This window comes from Ipomoea nil, unplaced genomic scaffold (assembly GCF_001879475.1).
Source record: "Ipomoea nil cultivar Tokyo-kokei standard unplaced genomic scaffold, Asagao_1.1 scaffold1266, whole genome shotgun sequence".
NCBI classification, from domain to species: domain Eukaryota; kingdom Viridiplantae; phylum Streptophyta; class Magnoliopsida; order Solanales; family Convolvulaceae; genus Ipomoea; species Ipomoea nil.
The window spans coordinates 559,882-583,405 of NW_017617694.1; the positions used below are offsets into that span (position 1 = coordinate 559,882).

Sequence of the window (23,524 nt, forward strand, 5' to 3'; positions counted from 1 at the left end):
AAGTCAATGTCAAATTAAAGAAGACCAGTGATGAAATAATCTATAAAGAAGAAAAAGAGAGATTTTCATATTTTTAAAATTTTGTCAATTTGATCTTTTGAAGGGTTTAACTGACGAAATTTTAAACAATTTAGAAATCAAATTGGTTGCAATTGAAAATTAGGAACTACATTAACAGTTGGAAAACAATTGAGAGACCAAAATGCTGATTTCTCCATTTCTTGAATTTCTTAAATAAGAAATTTTTTATTGTTAATTTTTCTTGAATTTCTTAAAGGTGCAATTTTTTATTGTTAATTTACATCCGAGGAAAAATTTACTTTGTAAGGAGAATCACTTAATCCGAGCGGTGTTCCATCATAACAATCTCTCATTGCTTGAAGATTGAATTCATGAAGGTCGGATTTGTACTCAGGAATATCATCACAGCCTTCAAGCATGCTAACAACTGCAGACATGGACGGCCTAAGGACTGGGGAAGGATTAGTACAAAGCAAAGCCACTTTGATCATTCTAAGTGCCTGTTCTTTATCGAAATCAGAATCCAATCTTGGATCTATTAGCTCCATTAGATTTTCCTTTTTTTGAAGATCAAGTGCCTAAAAATTGTGCATCAAATACCACAAAACACAACAAAATATAAGAATAGGCCACTTAGTTTGATATGTTTGCAATCAATAAATTATAAGTTTGGTAGTACTAATATCTCACCCAATCAAGGAGGCAAATGCAATTCTCATTAGGACGATACTTCACGTTGTTCTTGCCAGAAACAATTTCCAGTGCCACCACCCCGAAACTATAAACATCAACTTTGAATGTTAAGTAGCCCCACAATGCATATTCAGGAGCCATATATCCTCTGTAGCAAAAACAAGAAAGAAAGAGTAATTGTTACTACGTATTTTTCTGGAAAGAAACAATGCAAAGTAGCGTAAAAAGAAGGATGAAATTAAAAATATCATAAGATCTTACCTTGTCCCAGCAACTCTTGTGCTGATGTGTGTATTCTCACCGTCATCAAGTTTAGCTAGACCAAAGTCAGAAATTTTTGGATTGAGTTCTTTGTCAAGAAGCACATTCGTAGCTTTAATATCTCGGTGAACAATTTTTATTTCTGATTCTTCGTGTAGGAAAGCTAAACCTTTTGCAACCCCGACACAAATTCTATGTCTGGTTGGCCAATCGATTTTCAGTTGACAATCTTCTGGACCTATAATTAACTGTTAAGTCAAAATACGTATTGTCTTTGTTATTGCAGCCGAAATAATTAAGATTTCAAATTTACCAAAAAGAGCATGGGAAAGGCTGTTGTTTTCCAAGTACTCGTACACTAGCAGCAATTGCTTTCCATCAACACAACACCCGTAAAGTTTCACAAGATTAGGGTGGTGAAAACAAGAAATCATGCTTATTTCATTCAAAAATTCATGATTTCCTTGACTTGATTTCGACGAGAGTTGTTTCACAGCAATAACGGTACCATCCAATAGTGTGCCCTAATTTTATACACAATGGAAAACCATGATCATCAAATTAAAATAAGCATTTAAAATGCATGAATTAAGAGATTGACATATTATGCATATTCTTATTTCTCCATACCTTGTAGACAGGTCCAAAACCACCTTCACCAATCTTATTTGAAGCATCAAAGTTGTTTGTAGCGGCTTTAATTTGTCTTAAGGTAAACAGTCCAGTTCGTAGATCAAGGCCTCGTAGTTCTGCACTAGGATAATGAACTTTAGAGAAATTGGAAAAAAAATGTTTTTGGGATAAACAACAAGCTTATGATTGTCACAATGTCAGTTTCCGATACAAAATTAGAACGAAACTGAAATTAAACGAGGAATTTACCCCTTTCTTTTGAGGTCTTATTTCTAAGGTAGATCTTCCACCCAGCAAAACAGAGAATAGTGAAAACAAGAAACAAAGAAGAAGCCGTTGCAACAACTATGATTAAAGTCTTCATATTTTTGGGAGGCTTGAAATCTGCAGGTTTGTAGACGAAACATGAGAGTGAACGAGATATCTTTTAACTAACAGAAATAACGAAAAAGTAATCTGCAAAATTGGGTAAGAGTAACTAATATATTAACCATATTTAAATTTTTTTTTAAAAAAACTATATATTGGTGATATATGGGAGTCATGACTAATATTACCAGATTCCACAGAAATGGCAGATACTAAAGGGCCATATACTCCTGGAAGCGGGACAACTGTTGTTCCTTTTTCAGCATACTCAAAGCGCAACTCGAGAGTTTTATCTCTGACAACTGCTTGAAATTGTTTAACTACCACTTTATCAACTCCTCGTGCTGCAGTTTCGATATCAAAATCCTTTAATTTCCTTTCACCCTGTAGCCAATAAAAACGCTAGCTATAGTGAAATGCATATGACTTAACCATTGAAGTTAGCAATTTCATTTCAACTATAAAATTCTGAGCGGACCTGTATATAAACATCGAATACGCGCCTTCCAAGACTTTGAAACGATCTATTATCTCTCAGAACTATCTCCGCAAAATGAAGTTTCACAGTATAGTTTCCATTTGCTAAACACCGTCCATAATATGTTAGAGATAAAGGAGACAAGCGAGCTGTCTTGTAGATTTCGGAGTTTTTTTCCTTGATGACAGATATATTCGTTGCTGTATTGTCGAGTGGTGCTATATTTTTATCCCAAAAGTATCCCGTATTACTCATTACCCAGTTTTCTCTATTAGAAACAAACTTTGCAGGCCCCGAATCATCATCTGCGTCATATGTAGTGTCACCGATCGAAACACTGCCTCCCCCACAATTGATGTGAAAAGAATACCAATCTGCAGAATTTTTTTTTTAAAAAGAACCTTAAGATTGTCACAATGTCTGCTTCTCATTGCTTATCATCAGTAACATTATTTGATGCATTAATGTATTGTGATGTGATGTGGTTACCTTTCGTGCAGCTCATTAGACACTGTCCAATATTTCTATACAAAGCCGGTAGGGGGGTAAAGTTAGAAATCTTTGGAGACTAAATTACGTTAAGAGTGACACTATCACTACTGGAAATTATGGAATTTCCGACCACCTGAAAGTGATCTTAAATCAAGTTGAAACCAAAAAGTGGTCGAAAATAGCAACAAAAGTTTTTCCGGATACCAAAAGTGATTTGAACAAGGCTTTCGACTTGATTTAAGATCACTTTCAGGTGGTCGGAAATTCCATAATTTCCAGTAGTGTATATTCATGCTTGGTTAGAGGATGTTAAAACTTACGAATTTTCCCCTCCGTTATAGCTTTTGAACAAGTTTCTGACATGAAAATGAGAAAGTTAAAACGATCCATATTCGAAGGAACACTTGAAAGAGTAGATGCATATAAGAGACAGAATCTTACAGAGTTTCCCGGTTGCAAATTGGTGGCACAGAGCTCTCCTCGAAATTATTGTATGAAAGATCTGCAAAACTGCACACCATCTTTTAAATTCTATTAGTCCTTTTTATGACAAGAATAGCCGAATATAAAAGACCGAACTTACTATCTGGAATCTCGATTTAGAACCCATTGAGGAACTTGCCCACTAAACGAGTTGTTTGTTAGATACCTAAGAATTGGTAGCACAGAATTCAAGTATGAGAAACATAACTAGAATGTTGATTAGCTTTCTATTAGAACAAAATGCCCAAATGGGGAGGAAGTTTCTTATATATGCATAATTGTTCGCATCAAAATTAATTTGTTACTCACAGGTACTGCAGATTTCCAAGATTTTGAAGAACATCGATCCCCCCTTCCAGATTATTAAAACTCAAATCTCTGCAAATTCAATTTCATAACAAAACAATAAAGCAGAGAACTAATAAGTTGAGGAAGAAGAACATAGAGTTCAAGTTGAAAAGGATCAAAAGAAAATTAATGTTGCAGAAATTACAGTGTTTGTAAGCCTGTCATATTAGCTATATCAGGTATCTTCCCAGAAATATTACACCGCCTCAACATCCTGCATTCAAAATATATATATATATATATATTTTTGGCATAAATAATCCCAATTCATAGTGGGATTTTGAAACGTAAGTTCATATATATTTTGGAAAGGAAATGCATTACTTACAATGTTTTCATGCCTGTCATGTTGTTAAGTGTAGGAAATCTGGAGACACCTCCATTAAGGTCACTAATTCTACTGCAAATTCGTGTTATTGACAACTACATTTTAGTTTGTTGATCTTAACCATAGAAAATTGTGCTATAATCGAAACGTGAGAATTAATTGTTGAGCATATAACTATTAATGTGCAATCCAACTATCAGCTTAGGTTTTTAATTGAGATGGAACACATGCTTCAATTTGGTATCAGAGCCAGACCAAAGGTCATGGATATAACTATTAATGTGCAACCCAACTATCAGCTTAGGCTTTTAGTTGAGATGGAGCACATGCTTCAATTTTAATTACATCGTCAAAGGACTCAAAGGAAATCTTAACTCACAGTTCTGTCAAGCTTGTTGGTACAAAAATATTTTGAGGTATGGATCCTTCAAAACCGCTTGCTTGAAGCTCTCTGCCAATCATGCTTGTCAATACAAAACAATTTCATCCAGAAATTTCAATTTTAAAGTGTTAGATTCGAATGCTTACAGTCTTTGAAGGTTTTTCAAACCTTGAAAGCTAGGCATTTTCCCCGTGAATTTATTCCTGCTGAGCCTACTGCATTGTTTTCCCAAGGCGCGAGGACACATGACAATTAAGTCAGCATAAAGTATGGAAGAATTGAAACGAGAAAATAGGTTCATAAATTAGGAATATATATGTATGATGATGCACTTACAGCTCTGTCAAATTTGCGAGAGCATTAAGTTCTGTTGGCAATTCACCTGTGAGATAATTATCACTAAGAATGCTACAAAAAGGAAAAATTAAGAACAAAACATTTAAATTCCGCATATATTCGAAAATCTTTTACACGGAAAGGAGTTTACAGATTAGCGAAAGGCTTACAGATTCTCTAGGTTGGCAAGTTTCCCCAGCTCGGGAGGAACAGTTCCATTGAACATATTGTTTTGCAAGTTTCTGAAAATTCATTTGTTGTTACAACAAAACCCAAACAATAAAAAGTTAAGAAAAGTTGTACTTGTGTAAGCAGAGTGAGAGGAGCAAGGGAACATACAAATGTATAAGAGTTGTTATATTTCCCAAGTATTTTGGAATTGGCCCGGACAATCGATTCACAGTAACAGATCTGCAAATTTTCACTTGTTTAGAATGGACAAGAATTGAAGATGGCTTACACTTGTATAGCTTAGGTTATAATACAGAAGACATCTTACAGGTATTCCAATTTGATGGAAGCCCATTCAGGGGGAATTGTACCACTTAAGTAGCTGCGACTCAATTCACTGCAAAAAATAACACTACTAATATAATCAAGCAAGAATATGAATAACAAGAGATGATTAATGCATAAATGCAGAAAGTATAGGTTGGTACATTATCTTAAGAAAGGGTAACTTCACCAAGGCAGGAGGAAGAACACCTTGCAGATCCTGTCCCTTCAAAATTCTGCTTACGCAACAATAGAGACTTAAATAGTTAAATCTTTCTTTGTATAAAGAAAAATAAAAAATAAAAAATAAAAAAAGAAGGGGAATTGAAAAATAGAGTAATATGCCACTAATCCCACTATTAGCTGTTTGACTTGATTAAATAACCAATATGAGTGTTTGATTAATTAGCTTTTTGTAACAGCTTATTGCTCCAAAATTCTAAAATTCAAAAAGTTGCTCAAAATAGCTTTTTGGATGAGCTCTTTGAGAAAGTCATTTTGCATGTAATCAGCTATCAGCTATAAGCTAATTTACCAAACATCTTCTACAATCAGATAAGCTAATGTTATTAATTAGTCAAGCCCACCTAACTTAATCAGCTAACAATTATTTACCAAACACTCCCGTAATATAATGAGAGAGGAAAAGCTTACAAGCTTTGAACATGGCAAATACCACCAGGGAAGCTACAATTGCAAGTGAGGGTATTATTATAGGCAGGCATATCTTTCCTCTCTGGTGTCATCCAGTTAGAGTTGTTGTCACAAGGATTTAGTCCAAAATCCCAATCCTTCTTCCCCATTTGCTCACCTATTTCCTTAAGTGCATTTACTTCCATATACAACCATTCAACAAAAGCAAGCAAGCTGTTAATAAGAATGTAATTTGCATGCATTATAGAAAATTCAGAATATATGATGAAGAAAACAAGAGATGAGAGAGCTGAGGGGACTCACATTCATGTTGAGGAAGATGCCCACTCTGGGCTTCAAGAAATATAGGATAGAAGATGAGTATAATTGGTATGAGGATTATTGTGTAGATGTAGACTGACATAGTTGAATTCTGGGGAAGATCAGATCAGCTTCAGTGATGAAATTATCCAACATATATGATATATATGTGTGTCATTTAATATATTTAATGTACACTGAGTTGTGGGACATAATAAAGTTATAATGAGTTGTGAGCAAGTGGCGTAATCCTTGGAGCAAGTGTGTCATTTTTTTGCTTGGTTGTTGGTTCAGTCAGTACTAAGAATTAAGAAAGATACTGTTTTTTTTTTTTTTTTTGCTTTCAAAGAAAAATTGGTAATCATTACGGAAGAGTATGCATTGAGTAAACATCACAGATCATACAATAAAGATAAATTGAGTTTGAGGCAAATCTCAACCAAAAAAGATAGTCTATTAATCTTTTTTGTTTGAACTGATCAACTATTAAAACATCTTTAATAAGCATGGTTTTTAAGGAGTTTTTGTCAAATTACAAGGAAAGATGAGGGACAGAACAAAAGTAAAAGATTTTTTTTTTTTTTTAAAGAAACCAACGGTCAGAGGACAAAAAAACAGAAACTTTTACACGCCCAGAGAGCACGCAAGTTGCGCTTAACGTCAGGGGCGGAGCCAGGATTGGTTGGGGGGGAGGGGGCAATCACAAATTGAGAGGGAATAATAAAACATATAAATATTTATATTACAAATCTAATAAAATTTGGAACGTCTTTCAAAATTCAATGACTCAATACTTGTAAATGAATTTATTGATGTTGAATTTTCAGAATTCTTTCTTATAAAGAAAAGGTCAATTCTTTGTGTCTTTTTCATTTCAACTCAAACTTCTGATGTTCATAGTGTTATTCTTTTTGACAAATCAATTGAATTAACAAAAACTGAAAAGAAAAAAAAAAAGAATAAATAGACAAAGATTAAAGTAGTAAAAATTTAAAGATTTTGATACCAAAATGACAATTTATTATTATAATAAACACAATTGTAATGTATTTCATTTGCAAATTAAAAAAGATAAAAATTAAAGTAGTAGAAATTTAAAAATTTTGGTAGCAAAATGACAATTTATTATTATAATAAACATAATTGCAATGTATTTCATTTGCAAATTAAAAAACTAACTATATATCAAATTAGCAATCCACTAAATTACCCTAAAAGCTTGCTTGGAGGGGAGCAAAACAACAAATATTTAGTGAGGGGGGCCAAAAAAAAAAGCTACAATACTAATAAAAAAAATAAAATTGGTTGGGGGGCCAAGGCCCCCTGCACTTTAAATGTGGCTCCGCCACTGCTTAACGTGCCTACAATACGCAAGCATTTTCTCCATGCAGGCTCCCGCATGTTCAATTTAAAAATTACACCTCCTGCAAAGATTCACTTTCTTCTCTCTCATCTCTCTCTCCTCCACATAATTATCGCTATCCTCAAAAACTGAGCAAACTCCACATATGGAGATGCTTTTAGAGCATCCACAATAGTTGGGGATAATGTAAGAGTGATTAGGAAAGAGAATGTGGGAATGGGAGAAAAAAAAAAAACAAAATAAAACAAAACAAATTTAAAAAAAAAAGAAAAAAAAATAACATAGTTAGGCGTGCCTGGCGCGTGCATTGCACGCGCCCGTGTGGCTGGTTGCTGTGCGCGGAACGAGCACAGCAGCTTATCATTTCTGAGGGAAGAGAAATATCTCAACATTTGCAGGAGAACTATTTCATGTATTAACTCCACCCCACATTAATAAATAACCCCACCAAAGTTAATAGATCTGACATTAACCCATCTTTCACCATTGATGTGGATGCTCTTATAAGACTTACTTGCGTTTTCAGTTTTTGTCTATTGATTGACAGACTTGTCATTGTCGTATTTAAGACATTTCAGTGCATTTTGTGCATTCATGGCCTCGTGGGGTCCACCTACTTATACAACAACATTTCTTTCAAAGTAATAGTTAGAATATAAATTTACAAGAAAATCCAACCAAATTAGTTACATAATTAACTTGGTAATTATAAAATTATAAATTTAATTTTCTATAGGAATGGTACGGTCTATTAGTCTTCTCCATGTGAGAATTGTTTATTAGCATTCTTGATTTGAGTGTAGTCTATTATCGACTAGGATTACAAGCTGAATTTTATCTAAAATACACATCCGAATAACCTACAACCAAAAGAATATGACATTGCATAATTCATGTTGGTTTACCTCCTTTGTAGTCCTTTACCAATTAGAATTATAATATGAACTTTACCCAAAAATCACATTTGGTAGCCCACAATCAAAAGAATATGACATTGCATAATTCATGTCTCTTGGAATCTAGTGAGTGCGACTCCAAAAGTCTTCCAAGTCTTCCTAATCCACAAAATCATAATTTCTTTTCTTTCCAAAGAGTAATGGATAAATCTCAATACTAGGGCTAAAGTACTTATGACATTGTACATCGGGTAACCCATGCTCCCTATGCTACAAACTCGATCAAGAAAGTCAGTTAGCAACAATTAAATCCATGACTATTCAAACATGAGAATCGTAGTCCATTCACTTAACCAACGTTACTTTTCTGCGACATGAACTTATCATATTGAGTAATTGGATAAAATTTGTAAGAAGATCAAATGTCAAAGTGTGACTAAAGTTATAAGACTAAACATAATTAATTTATAACTAGATATAGCTACGACACATCAATCAATTAACCAGTAGAGAAACCAAAAATGAAAATTTCACTTTCTTAATACTAGTAAACGAAGAACAACAAAGCCATAAATGTATCTTTCTAACTTGCTCCAAGGGTTACGCTTAAAACTCATTGTCAACCAGACAATAAAGCCATAAACATATCATTCTGGCCTGCCTCCACTTGCCCAAAACTCATTGGCTCATTTTCTTCTTTCTATGATTCTGCCTTTATATATTATGTACAGTAAATGTACGTACAAACGACATACTCATTCCAGCTGATCTTCCCCAGAGCTTAACCAATGCCAACTTCCAGGTTAATCGTTCTCAGCCCTCACGAACAGCTCAGTTGGTTTCTGGGTAGTAGATTGTGGGCAAGTTTAATCGTTCTGGTAGTAGTTATACTCTCCTTTAATGTAATATTTCTTGAAGCAGAGAGTGGGCATCTTCCTCAAGATGAACGTGAGGGGCTCAGCTCTCTATTATTATGAATTTTGTATATATAGCAAATTATGTTACATATTTATTAACAAGTAGGTTTTGTTGAATGTATATGGAAGTAAATGCACTTAAGGAAATAGCTAATCAAGTGGGGAAGAAGGATTGGGATTTTAGCCTAAATCCTTGTGGCAACAACTCCAACTGGTTGGCACCACAAAGCATAGATACACCTCTCTACACTAATAATCTCACTTGCGATTGTAACTTCCCTGCTGGAATTTGCCATGTGCAAAGGATGTAAGCTTTTCCTTCTATGAACATATATGAAAGATAAGATGGTATGAAAACATTAGAATTTTCTATAATTTATATTGGATACAAAAATCGAGTCTTAGTTGCTACTGTTATGTAAGCAGAAACTTGAAGGGACAGGATCTGCAAGGTGTCCTTCCTCCTTCCTTGGTGAAGTTATCCTTTCTCAAAACAATGTAAGACTTTATACATTTATGCATGATGAAAGAGTCAGCTCTTCTTGTTGGTATTCTTTGTTTGATTATTAGTTTTATTTTGTGCAGTGACCTCACCCGCAACTACTTAAGTGGTACTATTCCCCCTGGATGGGCTTCTATGAAACTGGAACTTATGTAAGTTGTGTTGTGTATTATATATAACCTAAGCTATACAACTGCATGTGTTAGAATACATACATACAAACGCATGCAAAAGAAGCATCAATTGATTTTTTTTAGATTCCATAACTTTGTAGAGGGGTTTGAGCAATCTTACCCTTAAAGCGTGCTTTCGCAAAAATAAAGCTTGAACCGTCCAATTGTCCGGCCTCTAATCCGTCCACCAACTAAGCACATGAGAATTTCTTAGAGATTTTATGTGAAAAAGGACTCTGGTTCGTGCTAAAAGGTGCTAGTCTTTAAAAAAACTTAAAATTACCTAATATTGAATTAATTTATTAATAAGCTATTAATGAATTGCACAATATCCATAACTCCTTATCGATTTCTTTTAAAGTTCTCAACATTACCATAGACCATTAAGGTATGACTTTCTAAGTTTATAGTTAAACTAGCAACAATTACTGTAATATTTAATAACTCATTATTCAATAACCTGCAAGTCATGAGTGACACCTAGTATTATGTAATGACTGTGTAGTTGACAATGATATATATATATATATATATATATATATATATATATATATATATATATATATATATAAACACATTTCTTCCACACAACATAGACTTGTTCCGAATCAGGTAAAGGTCATTGACAAACTTGGTTTAAAATGTCTATTCAATATTCTTAACCTAAAGTCCAAATTCATTATAGTCTGGCGAGAGATTCTCGTTGTAAGATTATTGAATAGACTAGAACAATCTTGTTACCTCAACGTGGTGGTCCTGGTGGATCCTTTATTGGCACACATATCTCCGTACAATATTGAATTGTACTAGACCACAAAGTCCACTTATATATATATATTCCCATAAGGGAACAAAAGATGCATACTGACAAACACTAGTTCACCATGTGTACGAGACAACTATGTCGTCTAAAGTCAAAGGACTATTGCATACTTGTAACATACAACATACTGATGACACGTAGATAAACACCATACGGTACGTTGTAGTCCGTCATTGTTTAATGGCTTGTTCTGATATCTAATAATCATCCACATGTCCACTTTCCGTATCTCATACGGATCGGAATGGCATGACACTCACCATAAGAAGGACAATGTGCTAGTTTTATCGGAATTCTAATGCCAATAAGAATTTCCTTACTAGGAACATTTTTACAATACTTCATTAATAAATTATTCGTTACTCATATTCTTAACTCTTAAGAATGAAGAATTAAGAAGATTGTACGGAGCAATATCAAATTTAATAAAACCAAAATATATATATATATATATATATATATATATATATATATATATTTGTTTATTATATTTATTTAATTAGAATACAATGTCCAAAACAATAAATATTGACTCTTACGGTATACATGTCTAACAATATGACATCTTTTTATCCATGCTAAAGAAGTGAAAATTTGCAGATCTCTTACTGTGAATCGATTATCTGGGCCGATTCCAAAATACTTGGGAAATATAACAACTCTTACATATTTGTATGTTCTCAGGCTCCAATCACTTTTGTTCAACTTTTTTTATTGGGAACTTATTGTTTGGATTTTGTTCTAACAACAAATTAAATGAATTTACAGAAGCTTGGAGAACAATATGTTCAATGGAAGTATTCCACCCGAGCTTGGGAAACTTGTCAACTTACAGATTCTGTAAGCCTTTGTTAATCATCAGCCTAATATATGTAACTTTTTGTTCTCACTTTTTTGATGCTTTCTGTAGCCTTCTTAGTGCTAATTATCTCACTGGTGAATTGCCAAAAGAAGTACTTAATGCTCTCACAAATTTGACAGAATTGTAAGTGCATCTGATCATCCATATATCCTAATTTATGAACCTCTTTAATTTTCTTGTTTCTTCAATACTTTATATATATATATATATATATGCTCACTTGTTTCTTTCCTTGCCTCTTGTGAAATAAATGCAGTAGGCTCAGCAGTAATAACTTCACTGGAAAACTGCCTAGCTTTCGAACTTTCAAAAACCTTCAAAAACTGTAAGCATTCAAATCTAACGCTCTAAATTAAAATTCAAATCGTTTCTTATCGACAAGCTAAGCATGATTGGCAGAGAGGTTCAAGCAAGTGGTTTTGAAGGACCCATACCTCAAAATACTTTTGTTCCAACAAGCTTGACAGAACTGTAAGTTAAGATTTCAATTCCTTTGAAGATTTGATTAATACTTATGTTTTTATTATAGCAGAATTATATTTACAATGGTTAACTTAAGATCAACAAACTAAAATGTAAGTGTGAACATAAAATTACATGAATTTGCAGTAGAATCAGTGACCTAAATGGAGGAGGTGTCTCCAGATTTCCTACATTTACCAACTTGACAGCCATGAGATTATTGTGAGTAGTAATGCATTTTCTTTCCAAAAATATGACCTTAAGTTTCATAGTTTCGCTATGAGTTGAAATTATTTATGTAAAAAAAGAACAATTTTGGGTGCAGGATGTTGAGGAGGTGTAATATTTCTGGGAATTTACCAGAATATATTGCAAATATGACAAGCTTGAGACAACTGTAATCTCTCCAACTTGAAATTTCTTTTCATCCTTCTCATCATATCTATTCCCATCACAAAGGGAATCTTATTCCTTCCATTCTTTAAAAATAAACCAAATAGTGAAATAAGCATATTCAATATAATACTATTTCATTCTCCGTCTATTCCATGAATTCTGCTTTATAGTTTCATATTGAATGAATTTGCAGAGATCTGAGTTTTAATAATCTGCAAGGAGGGATTGATGGTCTTCAAAGTATTAATAAAGCGCAATTACTGTGAGTAACATATCAATTTTGAAGTTAACAACAATACATAAGAATTCAATATTATTCGCTTGTAACCACGTACTATTAAATTGAATTTTTGCCTAACTGTTGTTAGGTATCTAACGAACAATTCGTTTATTGGGCAAATTCCTCAATGGGTTCTAAATCGAGGTTCCACGTAGTAAGTTCAGTCATATATATTATTTGTAGTTCGAGTGCGACAAATTTTCATGTCTGAAGTTTTCAACTACAATTGAATTGTACATGGGCTCTTTACAACTACTCTTGTCATATAAACGACTAATTAATAGAGTTTTAAAAATTGTGTGCAGTAACATAGATCTTTCTTATAATAATTTTGAGGAGAGCACTGTGTCACCGATTTGCAATCAGCAAAATGTGTAAGATTTTGTTTCTTATATGCATATACTCTTTCTAGTGTTCCTTCAATAATGGATCATTTTAGCTTTCTCATTTTCCTATCAGAAATTTGTTCAAAAGCTATAATGGAGGAGAAAATGAGTAAGTTTTAACATCCTCTAAGGGTTCAATCTTAATGTAATTTACTCTCCATTGATTTTTAACTTTTCCCCTTTTGGCTTTGTATAGAGAAATTGATAAGTGTCTAAAGAATTGCACAAAAGGTAAGCACATCATATCACAATACTTGCATCATCTATCTTTCACAAAGCATTTATATAATGTTTAGTTCATTTTTATCATTTTTTCTGCAGATTGGTATTCATTTCACATCAATTGTGGTGGAGGCAATGTTTTGGTTGGTGACACTACATATGAAGCAGATGATGATTCTACCGGCCTTACAAAATTTGTTCACAATAGAGAGAATTGGGTAACCAGTAATACAGGGTTCTTTTGGGATAGAAACGTAATAGTATCTGATTATACAGCAACAAATATATCTGTAATCAAAGGAGAAGACCCTGAAATTTACGAGACGGCTCGTTTATCTCCTTTATCTCTAACGTATTATGGACGCTGTCTAGCAAACGGAAACTATACTGTGAAACTTCATTTTGCAGAGATAGTCTTGAGAGATAACAGATCTTTTCAAAGTCTTGGAAGGCGCATATTTGATGTCTATATACAGGTTGATGTATCCTAAATTTTACTGTTTAAACTACTGACTTCAACGGTTCAGTAACGAGCATTTGACTATAGTGATTTTATTGGCAGGGCGAAAGGAAATTAAAGGATTTTGATATTAAAACTGAAGCACAAGGCGCTGATAAAGCCTTGGTTAAACAATTTCAAGCAATTGTCAGAGATAAAACTCTAGAGGTGCGCTTCGAGTATGCTGGAAAAGGAACAACAGCATCCCCACATAAAGGAGCATATGGACCTTTAATATCTGCCATTTCTGTGGAATCTGGTAATATTAGTGATGCCTCCTATATTACAAATCAATTAGATATTTAATAAATAGCACATGTAGTTTATATATTTTGGCTTTTAAATTTTAAATGTGGTTATTGTTTAGTTATTTTTAGCCAATTTTGCATATTACTTTTTCTTTGTTTCTGTTTAGTTGCACATAAATATGTAAAAGATATCTAACTCACTTTCATCCCCTTCCTACAAACCTCCAGATTTCAAACCTCCGAAGAACAGAAAGACTTTAATCATAGTTGTTGCTACAGCTTCTTCTTCATTTCTTATTTTCACAATCCTCTGTTTTGCTGGATGGAAGATCTACATTAAAAACAAGACCTCAAAGGAAAAGGGTAATATTTGCATCTACTTTTAATTACTTTCTAATTTTGCATGGGAAACTTACACATTGTGACAATTTGTGCATGCATTAGTTGGTTCAACTCTTAGCGGAGCAACCTATTGGTTTTCTTGATTTTAGTCGGTCAGCTATGGGTGACTTAGGTGGTTTACCTCCTTGTGATCTTTTGCTGACTAGTTTGCTCCGCGCACATCTTGGGTAGTAGCTGCGGGTTTCTCCTGTAATTCCAAAAAAAAAAAAAAAAAAAAAACAATAAAAAAGAAGTATCTACACGTGCCCAAAGTTTCTCTTGGCATCACAAACAATCATAAGCTTGATTCCCCCAAAACATTTTTAAATTTTTTTTTCATTAAAAGTAATTGTCTTGGTGCAGAACTACAAGACCTTGAGCTAAAAACTGGTTTATTTACCTTCAAACAAATTAAAGCTGCTACAAACAACTTTAACGTTGCAAATAAGATCGGAGAAGGTGGTTTTGGACCTGTATACAAGGTATAGAGAAATACAAATATCCACAATATGTCAATGTGCTAATTCATAACTTTTGTTTTCAGGCTTACTATATATGCTTATGTTGATAATCTTGGATTTTCCCTTGTATAAAATTAGGGTACATTATTGGATGGTACAATTATTGCTGTAAAACAACTCTCAACCAAATCACGACAAGGATACCGTGAATTTTTGAATGAAATAGGCATGATTTCTTGTCTGCAGCACCCTAATCTTGTGAAACTCTATGGGTGTTGTGTTGAGAGAAAGCCATTGTTGCTGGTGTATGAGTACATGGAAAACAACAGCCTTGCCCATGCTCTTTTTGGTAAATTTGAAATCATAATTATATTATTTTTGTTGCTAGTCAAAAAAAAAAAAAAAAAAAAAAAAAAAAAAAACAACATAAGCCAATTCAATAATATGAACAAAGACATTTCAATTTGTTGTCTATATACAAGATATATATGCTACTAATAGAAGGGTTTAGTTTATTTTATCAAGATAAACATAAGTATTCTGAGTTAATAGCCAATAACAGGTCCAGAAGAGTGTCACATAAACTGGCCTACAAGACAAAGTATTTGTGTTGGTATTGCAAAAGGTTTAGCCTTTCTGCATGAAGAATCAGCAATAAAAGTTGTTCATAGAGACATCAAGACCGCCAATGTTCTTCTTGACAAAGAACTCAATCCAAAAATTTCTGACTTTGGTTTAGCTAAACTCTATGATGATGACAAGTCACACATCAGCACAAGAGTTGCTGGGACAATGTAAGATGTTATAACAAATTCTTGTATTTCAAGATTCATCATGCATATAGTTGTAAGAAATTGATGCTATTCTCCATTTTCTCTATAGGGGATACACTGCTCCTGAATATGCATTGTGGGGCTACTTAACATTCAAAGCTGATGTCTATAGTTTTGGAGTGGTGGCATTGGAAATTGTTGCCGGGATGAACAACATGAAGTATCGTCATGATGAGGAGTGTGTTTGCCTTCTTGATTGGGTGAGATTTCAAGACTACCAAGCTCATAGATTTCAAACCTTCAAACTAAGTGGCTTAGTCTTATACTCTACATTGTTTTGTTGTATCTATATATGCACATTTTTAGGCACTTGTTCTTCAAGAAAAAGGAAACCTATTGGAGCTAGTGGATCCAAGATTGGGTTATGATTATGACAAAGAACAAGCGCTTAGAATGATCAAAGTGGCTTTGCTTTGCACTAATCCTTCCCCTATGCTTAGGCCATCCATGTCTGCAGCAGTCAACATGCTTGAATGCCATGATGATATTCTCAAGAACAATTCCAATCTACGCGAATCCAATTTTCAAGAAATCAGAGATCATTATGATGAAATGCCAGCCGACTTAAGCGAGTCTTCCTACAATGTAAATTTTTCTTTAGATGCAGATCAACCATCGTTATATTTGTAGTAGCTGGTTGTTGAGATTAATAAGAACAAGAAAAATAATAATGGCAGAAAGGGTAAAGAAAGACAAGATTTACGTGGTTCGGCAATGTGCCTACATCCACGGGAGTGAAACTATTCTTATATTCATAGTGATGGTGATATGGGTGACACAACCCTTTAGGGATACAACCAATATATTTATAGGCATCCAATCCTTATACAATAGGTCTACCCGTTTCACTCCTACTCCTAGTATGAGACAAACACTTATTCCTAATCCATATATGAGACAAACTCAACAATCTCCACCTTGGCGAATATGTTCTTTAGGAGAAAAGATAACTCAACAATTCTCCACCTTGACGAATATGCTCTTTAGGAGAAAAGACTTATCTCACCATCTCCACCTTCACATATATGCCCTTTAGGAGAAAAGACTTCTCCACCTTCGCAAATATGTCCTTTAGGAGAAAAAGATAACTCAACAAATCTCCACCTTAGCAAATATGTCCCTTAGGAGAAAAGACTTATCTCACCATCTCCACCTTCACAATTATGCCCCTTAGGAGAAAAAAACTTATCTCACATATACACATGGCTAGGAACAACCATGCTCATCCCAACTAGCCAGCCACATGCATACGCAGCATCAAACGTTACCTAGTGCATGTACACGAACCGCTTTGTTCCAAGCCATTCGCCCCTCAGCCGTCGACCTGTTATACCGCCGCGACTCATGCTAACTGCCCCGTTTAGCTGACTTCCTGCATCCGGCCCATACCAGGTCCATATCCCCTCCTGGTATCCACGCTGCCCCAACACAACAGCGCCCCTGCAAAGTCACACTAAACCCGTGTGCCTTGCCCAATGCTCCACTAACCAGCAATTACCACTGGCCAGCAACACGCACAACGCAGCATCAAACGTTTCCCAGTGCATGTTCACGAACTTCTTCGTCGTCCCGAGAAGTCCTCCCATACCAAACCCATATCGGCCCTAACCAGTGCCATACCGGCACATACCGAGCCCATATAAGCCCATACCGATACCAGCCGAGACTAATGACAAGCTCGACCCATACCAGCCGTGACTCATGCCAAAAGTCCAGCCCATACTAGCTGTGACTCATGACAAGCCCAGCCCATACCGAGCCAATATTGACCCATATTGATACTAGGTCCACGACCCCTCCTGGTATCCGCGCTGCCCAACACCACAGCGCCCCTGACCACCTTCTCATCTAGCATCTAGAAACGCCCAACAAGTCCAAACAATGTTCGAATTTGTTACTAGTTACCGCTAGAACATGACCTTCTGATGCGTAGTATATTTGCAAACAAATAATTCTCGGAGTACGAGTTATCGATCCACAGGGAAGTGGTTGTATCAAGCACTAGTTACTAACTTATTCATTAGAGCTAATCCTAACAATTACTTAGATGATTGATTGGCATAAAATAAATAAAATAAAACAGAGGTTCAGGATTTTGAAAACAATTAGAGAGAAGTTGAGATTCATGGGATTCAAGTATTTAATCACCTAGTGCCAATTATCGTTTGCAATATTTAGTTTGGAATTAAGATTTGTGTGGGAATGCAAAGTGGAATCGAATTACTCCCGTAATCTCTATTCCTAGTGAATTTCCACTCCCATGGCTTAAACACCCAATAAGATCAAAGATCAGCATTCAATTATTCCTAATTACTACCATCTCCCGATTGGCAACAATCTAGAATAAACTTCCCCTAATAAGTTCCCCTTTCCCAAGGACCAACCATTAGGTGCAATCGTGTGTGCCCTAATTTATGCCCCAACTCCCATTGGTGACACAAACATGGCTATGAAGCTAGTAACTATGGCCATTAATTACAAGCATCAAACAATATTATCACGATTGCAACACAAGTATTAAACCCAAATAATAATATATTAAAGAAACTGAGAGCTCAGGCACATAGGTTCATAAACACTTTTACCCAAGAATCTCTAAAGAATTTAGCCAAGCATGACTAAATTATACATAGCAAATATAAATAAAGAATTACAAATCATCAAAAGAGTACAAGAATTAACCAGACGATTTTCCCAAATCTCCCTAGTCTTCTTCTTGCTTTCCAAGACAACTTGTGGCTCTTGATTTCTCTCCTTCTTGTCTCCAAGAATCTCTGAATTCTCTCGGTCCCCGTCCCCGTTATTAGGGTTGAGGAAGGGGGGATTTTATAGTGGGTACAAAGTTGAGATGAAATAGGAATCTTGTACAAAATTGGACTCAAATTCTAATTCCTATATTTAAATAAAGAAATTGTCGTCTTTAATGATATTTAGAATTTGGAAGATTCCTTGAATTGCTAACTTTTAATATGGAGATATGAGCCTTGAAATCCGCGCAATTGATATTAGGAAAAGAAATCTCGCGCTTGTATTGAATTTTGCCCAGCTGCGCCACTTTAGGCGTCTGTTTTTATCCCAGGAATAGACGCCTATTCTCTCGACGCGTCGAGAATTTTCTCCACGCGTCGAGACTTCCTGTGCGCGAATTAGTTAGCTACTGGAAAATTTCGACGCGTCGAGTCCACTGGGCCCCGAACTCGTCCAAAATTGCTCAAAACTCATCCTTGAACTTCCCTTGCTCATATCTTTGACCTAAAATGGTTCAAAAACACTAACAAACACCGTAAAACATTCAAAACAAGTGTGAACCATAATTAAATGATAATAGCAAGGAAAATATGTATTAAATAAGCAAAATTAAAGAACTTAAATACTGAGACGATTCAAAATAACTATAAAAACAAGCAAAGATGTGATAACATCACCCCCTCACACTTAAGCTTTTGCTTGTCCTCAAGCAAAACTAAGGAATAAAATCACAAGTCAAAACGTACAAATTACTCATGCTCTCTCTTGCACATCCTTTCAAACCACCAACCCACTTGCTACAAAACAACAAGCTTCAAGAATCAAATTAGTTTGGCACATAAGAGACCCATTTCCAAGCCAATAACCAAGCACCAAGAATTTAAAGCATGTGAGGATCAAATGTGCACAAATACTCAGTTGAGATTATGCAAGATACGGTTCGTGAATGAGATCCCTTAGGCTTGCCTTTCATACTCCCCTAGATCAAATCTAAGAATGCATGCTAAGATCAAATAGGACTTTATTTAGCTTGTAATGGGGCTACAGGTGATGGCTAACAAAGAAGTGGTATGGAAAAATTAATCAAAAAGAGAGAATGTCACAATTTATCTAAACTTTTTAAAATTTGGAAGAGATGAGATAATCATAATTCCAAGGAGCAAATTTCTTTTAAGAACTTAGCAACTCTTTGGTAAAGTGGGGATCCAAACTCAAAAACTTTCAATCTCTTTTTTTTTTCTTTTCATTCTTTTCTTTGTCTTTGGACTTCTTTTGGATACAGCAAGATAATTTTAATCCAAACTTTCATGACCCCCACACTTGAACATTTGTAACACTAGCTGCTTTTTTTTTCGTAGCACAACTCCATAAAACTCTTCTTACCGAAAAGATAAAGATAAAAGTTTCATTCTCTCAAGGGTGGAAGGGAAATATTTGGCCACGGGCTAAGGGTTATAATAATGGGGTAAATCAAAGAAAAACAATCACAAAGAGGGGATAAGTGCTTAGCACTTATTTGAACAAACAAAAGGCACAATGGGGAAACGAAGGATAAAAATATATATAGGGACAGGTTTAAAGGCTATGGCTAAACAAAAAAATGGCCTAAATCACTTCAAAACATGCAAAACTTAGACATCACTTAGGGAGTAATGAGGCAAGTTCTGGCAAAACACCCATGACCGGAATCTCACATAAGCCTTCACTAGCAATGCAAAACACAAGATCAAGAATTAATCCAATTATTAAGTGGTTAACAAAGCTATTGGCAAGGGAATAGATCAAATATGTGTTACACCTCGAATCATCCATCACAAATTGAGATGCAGCAAGCACCACTAAAACAAACCACAAACCAACAAGAGAGAATAATTGTAACTGCATGCTAAGACAAGTAACTTATTCACCAAAAATAGCATATGAGTCATCCAAGCAAAAACAAAATTTTTTTTTAAAATTTTAGAAATATCCCCAAATTAATGATTCCTCCCCCCACACTTAAAACTTTGCATCGTCCCTGGTGCAAGAGAAAAGAGAAAAACTATAAAACAAAAATAATCACGAACTAGAAAGCAATAAAACTAAATAAAACGAATCTAGAAAGCAATAAATAGGGAAAGTAATAAAAGATAACATGGGGTGCCTCCCATGAAGCGCTAAATTTAACGTCGTTAGCTCGACGTTACCTCTCTAGCCATCAAGTGATTGGAGAAGAAAAATCCCCTTCTTTCCATCAACTTTCTCTTCCAAGTATTTCTTCAAGTGGTGTCCATTTATAAACTCTCTTAAGCTCGAACCCTTCACGTCATCATGTAAGGAACCACATTTGCCCGAATCAAGAATTATGCCTCCATTCTCTTCTCCTTCTTTTTCATCACTCTTTTGTTCAACAAGTAATGAGAGTCTCGGATTATTCACATGAACCAGCAAGTATTGGGAATCATTGGATATATAGATAGGCAAATGTGTGCCATTATCCTTAAGAACTCCAATGCCTCCCAAATTCAAAATTTCTCTGAAGTTCTCTCCAAGGGAAGTGTTCTCCATTGGTGAGACATCCTCATTCAAATCATGTGCTCCATTAAGAACTTCCTCATCTAATGGGCAACTCTCTATATGTTCCTTGCCATCATTACTTTGCAACTCTACATTTTCCTCCCAGCTTGGTGTCTCCATCTCAATGCCTTTATCAAATATTTCTTCATCTTCCTCCCTAAGATCCTCATCATCCTTTTTATTTCTCTCAACTTCATGACCTTCATTTGGCAAGAGCAACTCTTCTAGAACCTCTCCATTAAATGAATCTTGAAGTGGCTCTTGAATTGTCAAATCTTGTTGTCGAGCTATCATGTGATCGAGTAGAGCATTCATGCGATCAAGTTGAGCATTCATGTGATCTTGTAACTCCAGATATTTCGAGCTCAATTGCATTATCTTGGTCTCTTTGGACTTCATCTCAATTATTTGGTCAAGTGATTGACAATCTTGTTGAAACTCTTGGTACGGCAACTCTTGAGCTTGCCCTTGATACTTGTAATTGGGATCCATGATAAAGCAATTTTCCGCCTCATGAGGTCCACCACATATCATGCACCATGAGGGTTGTGGAGTAGGTGGTGTGCATCTTTGATAAGTAGCTTGACTCATGTTGGCACAAAATCCTTGAGTAGATTGTTGAGGGATATGGTTAGTGGGGTTGAGCGTGTAACAATTTTCCACAAAGTGATTCCCACCACAAAATGAGCACCATTGGAGTTGTGATGTTTGATATGAACTTTCTTGATAATATCCTTGACTAGAGTTGGCAAAATTTGAGAAAGGGAATTGTTGTTCCATTCCTCCATATTCTCGATTCATATTCCAACTCATCTCATAACCTTGAGAAGGAGGGTAAAACGGTGGCATGGTTCCTTGAGATGCATATCTATCCATAGACTTAATCACACTCAAAACAATGAACTTGTTATGGGTTAGCAAAATAAAGTAAAATAAATAAAAAATAAAAAAAAAATGAACTAGTCTCCTAGAATAAAGATTTCACTAATGTTAATACTAGAAGCACCACCTCCCCGGCAACGGCGCCAATTTGATGCGTAGTATATTTGCAAACAAATAATTCTCGGAGTACGAGTTATCGATCCACAGGGAAGTGGTTGTATCAAGCACTAGTTACTAACTTATTCATTAGAGCTAATCCTAACAATTACTTAGATGATTGATTGGCATAAAATAAATAAAATAAAACAGAGGTTCAGGATTTTGAAAACAATTAGAGAGAAGTTGAGATTCATGGGATTCAAGTATTTAATCACCTAGTGCCAATTATCGTTTGCAATATTTAGTTTGGAATTAAGATTTGTGTGGGAATGCAAAGTGGAATCGAATTACTCCCGTAATCTCTATTCCTAGTGAATTTCCACTCCCATGGCTTAAACACCCAATAAGATCAAAGATCAGCATTCAATTATTCCTAATTACTACCATCTCCCGATTGGCAACAATCTAGAATAAACTTCCCCTAATAAGTTCCCCTTTCCCAAGGACCAACCATTAGGTGCAATCGTGTGTGCCCTAATTTATGCCCCAACTCCCATTGGTGACACAAACATGGCTATGAAGCTAGTAACTATGGCCATTAATTACAAGCATCAAACAATATTATCACGATTGCAACACAAGTATTAAACCCAAATAATAATATATTAAAGAAACTGAGAGCTCAGGCACATAGGTTCATAAACACTTTTACCCAAGAATCTCTAAAGAATTTAGCCAAGCATGACTAAATTATACATAGCAAATATAAATAAAGAATTACAAATCATCAAAAGAGTACAAGAATTAACCAGACGATTTTCCCAAATCTCCCTAGTCTTCTTCTTGCTTTCCAAGACAACTTGTGGCTCTTGATTTCTCTCCTTCTTGTCTCCAAGAATCTCTGAATTCTCTCGGTCCCCGTCCCCGTTATTAGGGTTGAGGAAGGGGGGATTTTATAGTGGGTACAAAGTTGAGATGAAATAGGAATCTTGTACAAAATTGGACTCAAATTCTAATTCCTATATTTAAATAAAGAAATTGTCGTCTTTAATGATATTTAGAATTTGGAAGATTCCTTGAATTGCTAACTTTTAATATGGAGATATGAGCCTTGAAATCCGCGCAATTGATATTAGGAAAAGAAATCTCGCGCTTGTATTGAATTTTGCCCAGCTGCGCCACTTTAGGCGTCTGTTTTTATCCCAGGAATAGACGCCTATTCTCTCGACGCGTCGAGAATTTTCTCCACGCGTCGAGACTTC

General features: G+C 35.0%; 2 protein-coding genes across 2 annotated transcripts in view; one reads left to right on the top strand and one right to left on the bottom strand.

Moving 5' to 3' along the window:
• Window positions 1-245: 245 nt before the first annotated feature.
• On the bottom strand, window positions 246-6,432 carry LOC109184601 (probable LRR receptor-like serine/threonine-protein kinase At1g07650). Its single transcript, XM_019334621.1, has 24 exons — window positions 6,277-6,432; window positions 5,974-6,151; window positions 5,484-5,555; window positions 5,324-5,392; window positions 5,164-5,235; window positions 4,995-5,066; window positions 4,825-4,896; window positions 4,635-4,703; window positions 4,486-4,557; window positions 4,107-4,178; window positions 3,924-3,992; window positions 3,740-3,808; window positions 3,531-3,596; window positions 3,389-3,457; window positions 3,268-3,303; window positions 2,945-2,979; window positions 2,456-2,829; window positions 2,166-2,361; window positions 1,858-1,992; window positions 1,606-1,724; window positions 1,289-1,499; window positions 976-1,213; window positions 712-862; window positions 246-599 (listed from the first exon to the last, which is right to left on the bottom strand). Exons 1-24 carry the CDS (start codon window positions 6,374-6,376, stop codon window positions 294-296), a joined length of 2,922 nt encoding a protein of 973 aa, XP_019190166.1. The 5' UTR covers window positions 6,377-6,432; the 3' UTR covers window positions 246-293.
• A 2,790-nt stretch (window positions 6,433-9,222) lies between these two features.
• Window positions 9,223-23,524, top strand: part of LOC109184598 (probable leucine-rich repeat receptor-like serine/threonine-protein kinase At3g14840) — a 43,176-nt gene continuing 28,874 nt past the window's right edge. The window contains exons 1-24 of the mRNA XM_019334617.1: window positions 9,223-9,480; window positions 9,579-9,756; window positions 9,876-9,947; window positions 10,035-10,103; window positions 11,548-11,619; window positions 11,716-11,787; window positions 11,858-11,932; window positions 12,066-12,134; window positions 12,209-12,280; window positions 12,419-12,493; window positions 12,597-12,668; window positions 12,861-12,929; window positions 13,036-13,101; window positions 13,253-13,321; window positions 13,407-13,442; window positions 13,530-13,564; window positions 13,655-14,031; window positions 14,118-14,313; window positions 14,531-14,665; window positions 15,047-15,165; window positions 15,283-15,493; window positions 15,707-15,938; window positions 16,027-16,177; window positions 16,284-16,662. Coding sequence (XP_019190162.1) covers window positions 9,321-9,480; window positions 9,579-9,756; window positions 9,876-9,947; window positions 10,035-10,103; window positions 11,548-11,619; window positions 11,716-11,787; window positions 11,858-11,932; window positions 12,066-12,134; window positions 12,209-12,280; window positions 12,419-12,493; window positions 12,597-12,668; window positions 12,861-12,929; window positions 13,036-13,101; window positions 13,253-13,321; window positions 13,407-13,442; window positions 13,530-13,564; window positions 13,655-14,031; window positions 14,118-14,313; window positions 14,531-14,665; window positions 15,047-15,165; window positions 15,283-15,493; window positions 15,707-15,938; window positions 16,027-16,177; window positions 16,284-16,607 — 3,006 coding nt within the window. The 5' untranslated portion in view covers window positions 9,223-9,320 and the 3' untranslated portion in view covers window positions 16,608-16,662. Of the gene's footprint in view, window positions 9,481-9,578; window positions 9,757-9,875; window positions 9,948-10,034; window positions 10,104-11,547; window positions 11,620-11,715; window positions 11,788-11,857; window positions 11,933-12,065; window positions 12,135-12,208; window positions 12,281-12,418; window positions 12,494-12,596; window positions 12,669-12,860; window positions 12,930-13,035; window positions 13,102-13,252; window positions 13,322-13,406; window positions 13,443-13,529; window positions 13,565-13,654; window positions 14,032-14,117; window positions 14,314-14,530; window positions 14,666-15,046; window positions 15,166-15,282; window positions 15,494-15,706; window positions 15,939-16,026; window positions 16,178-16,283 lie in introns of the transcript that reaches the window.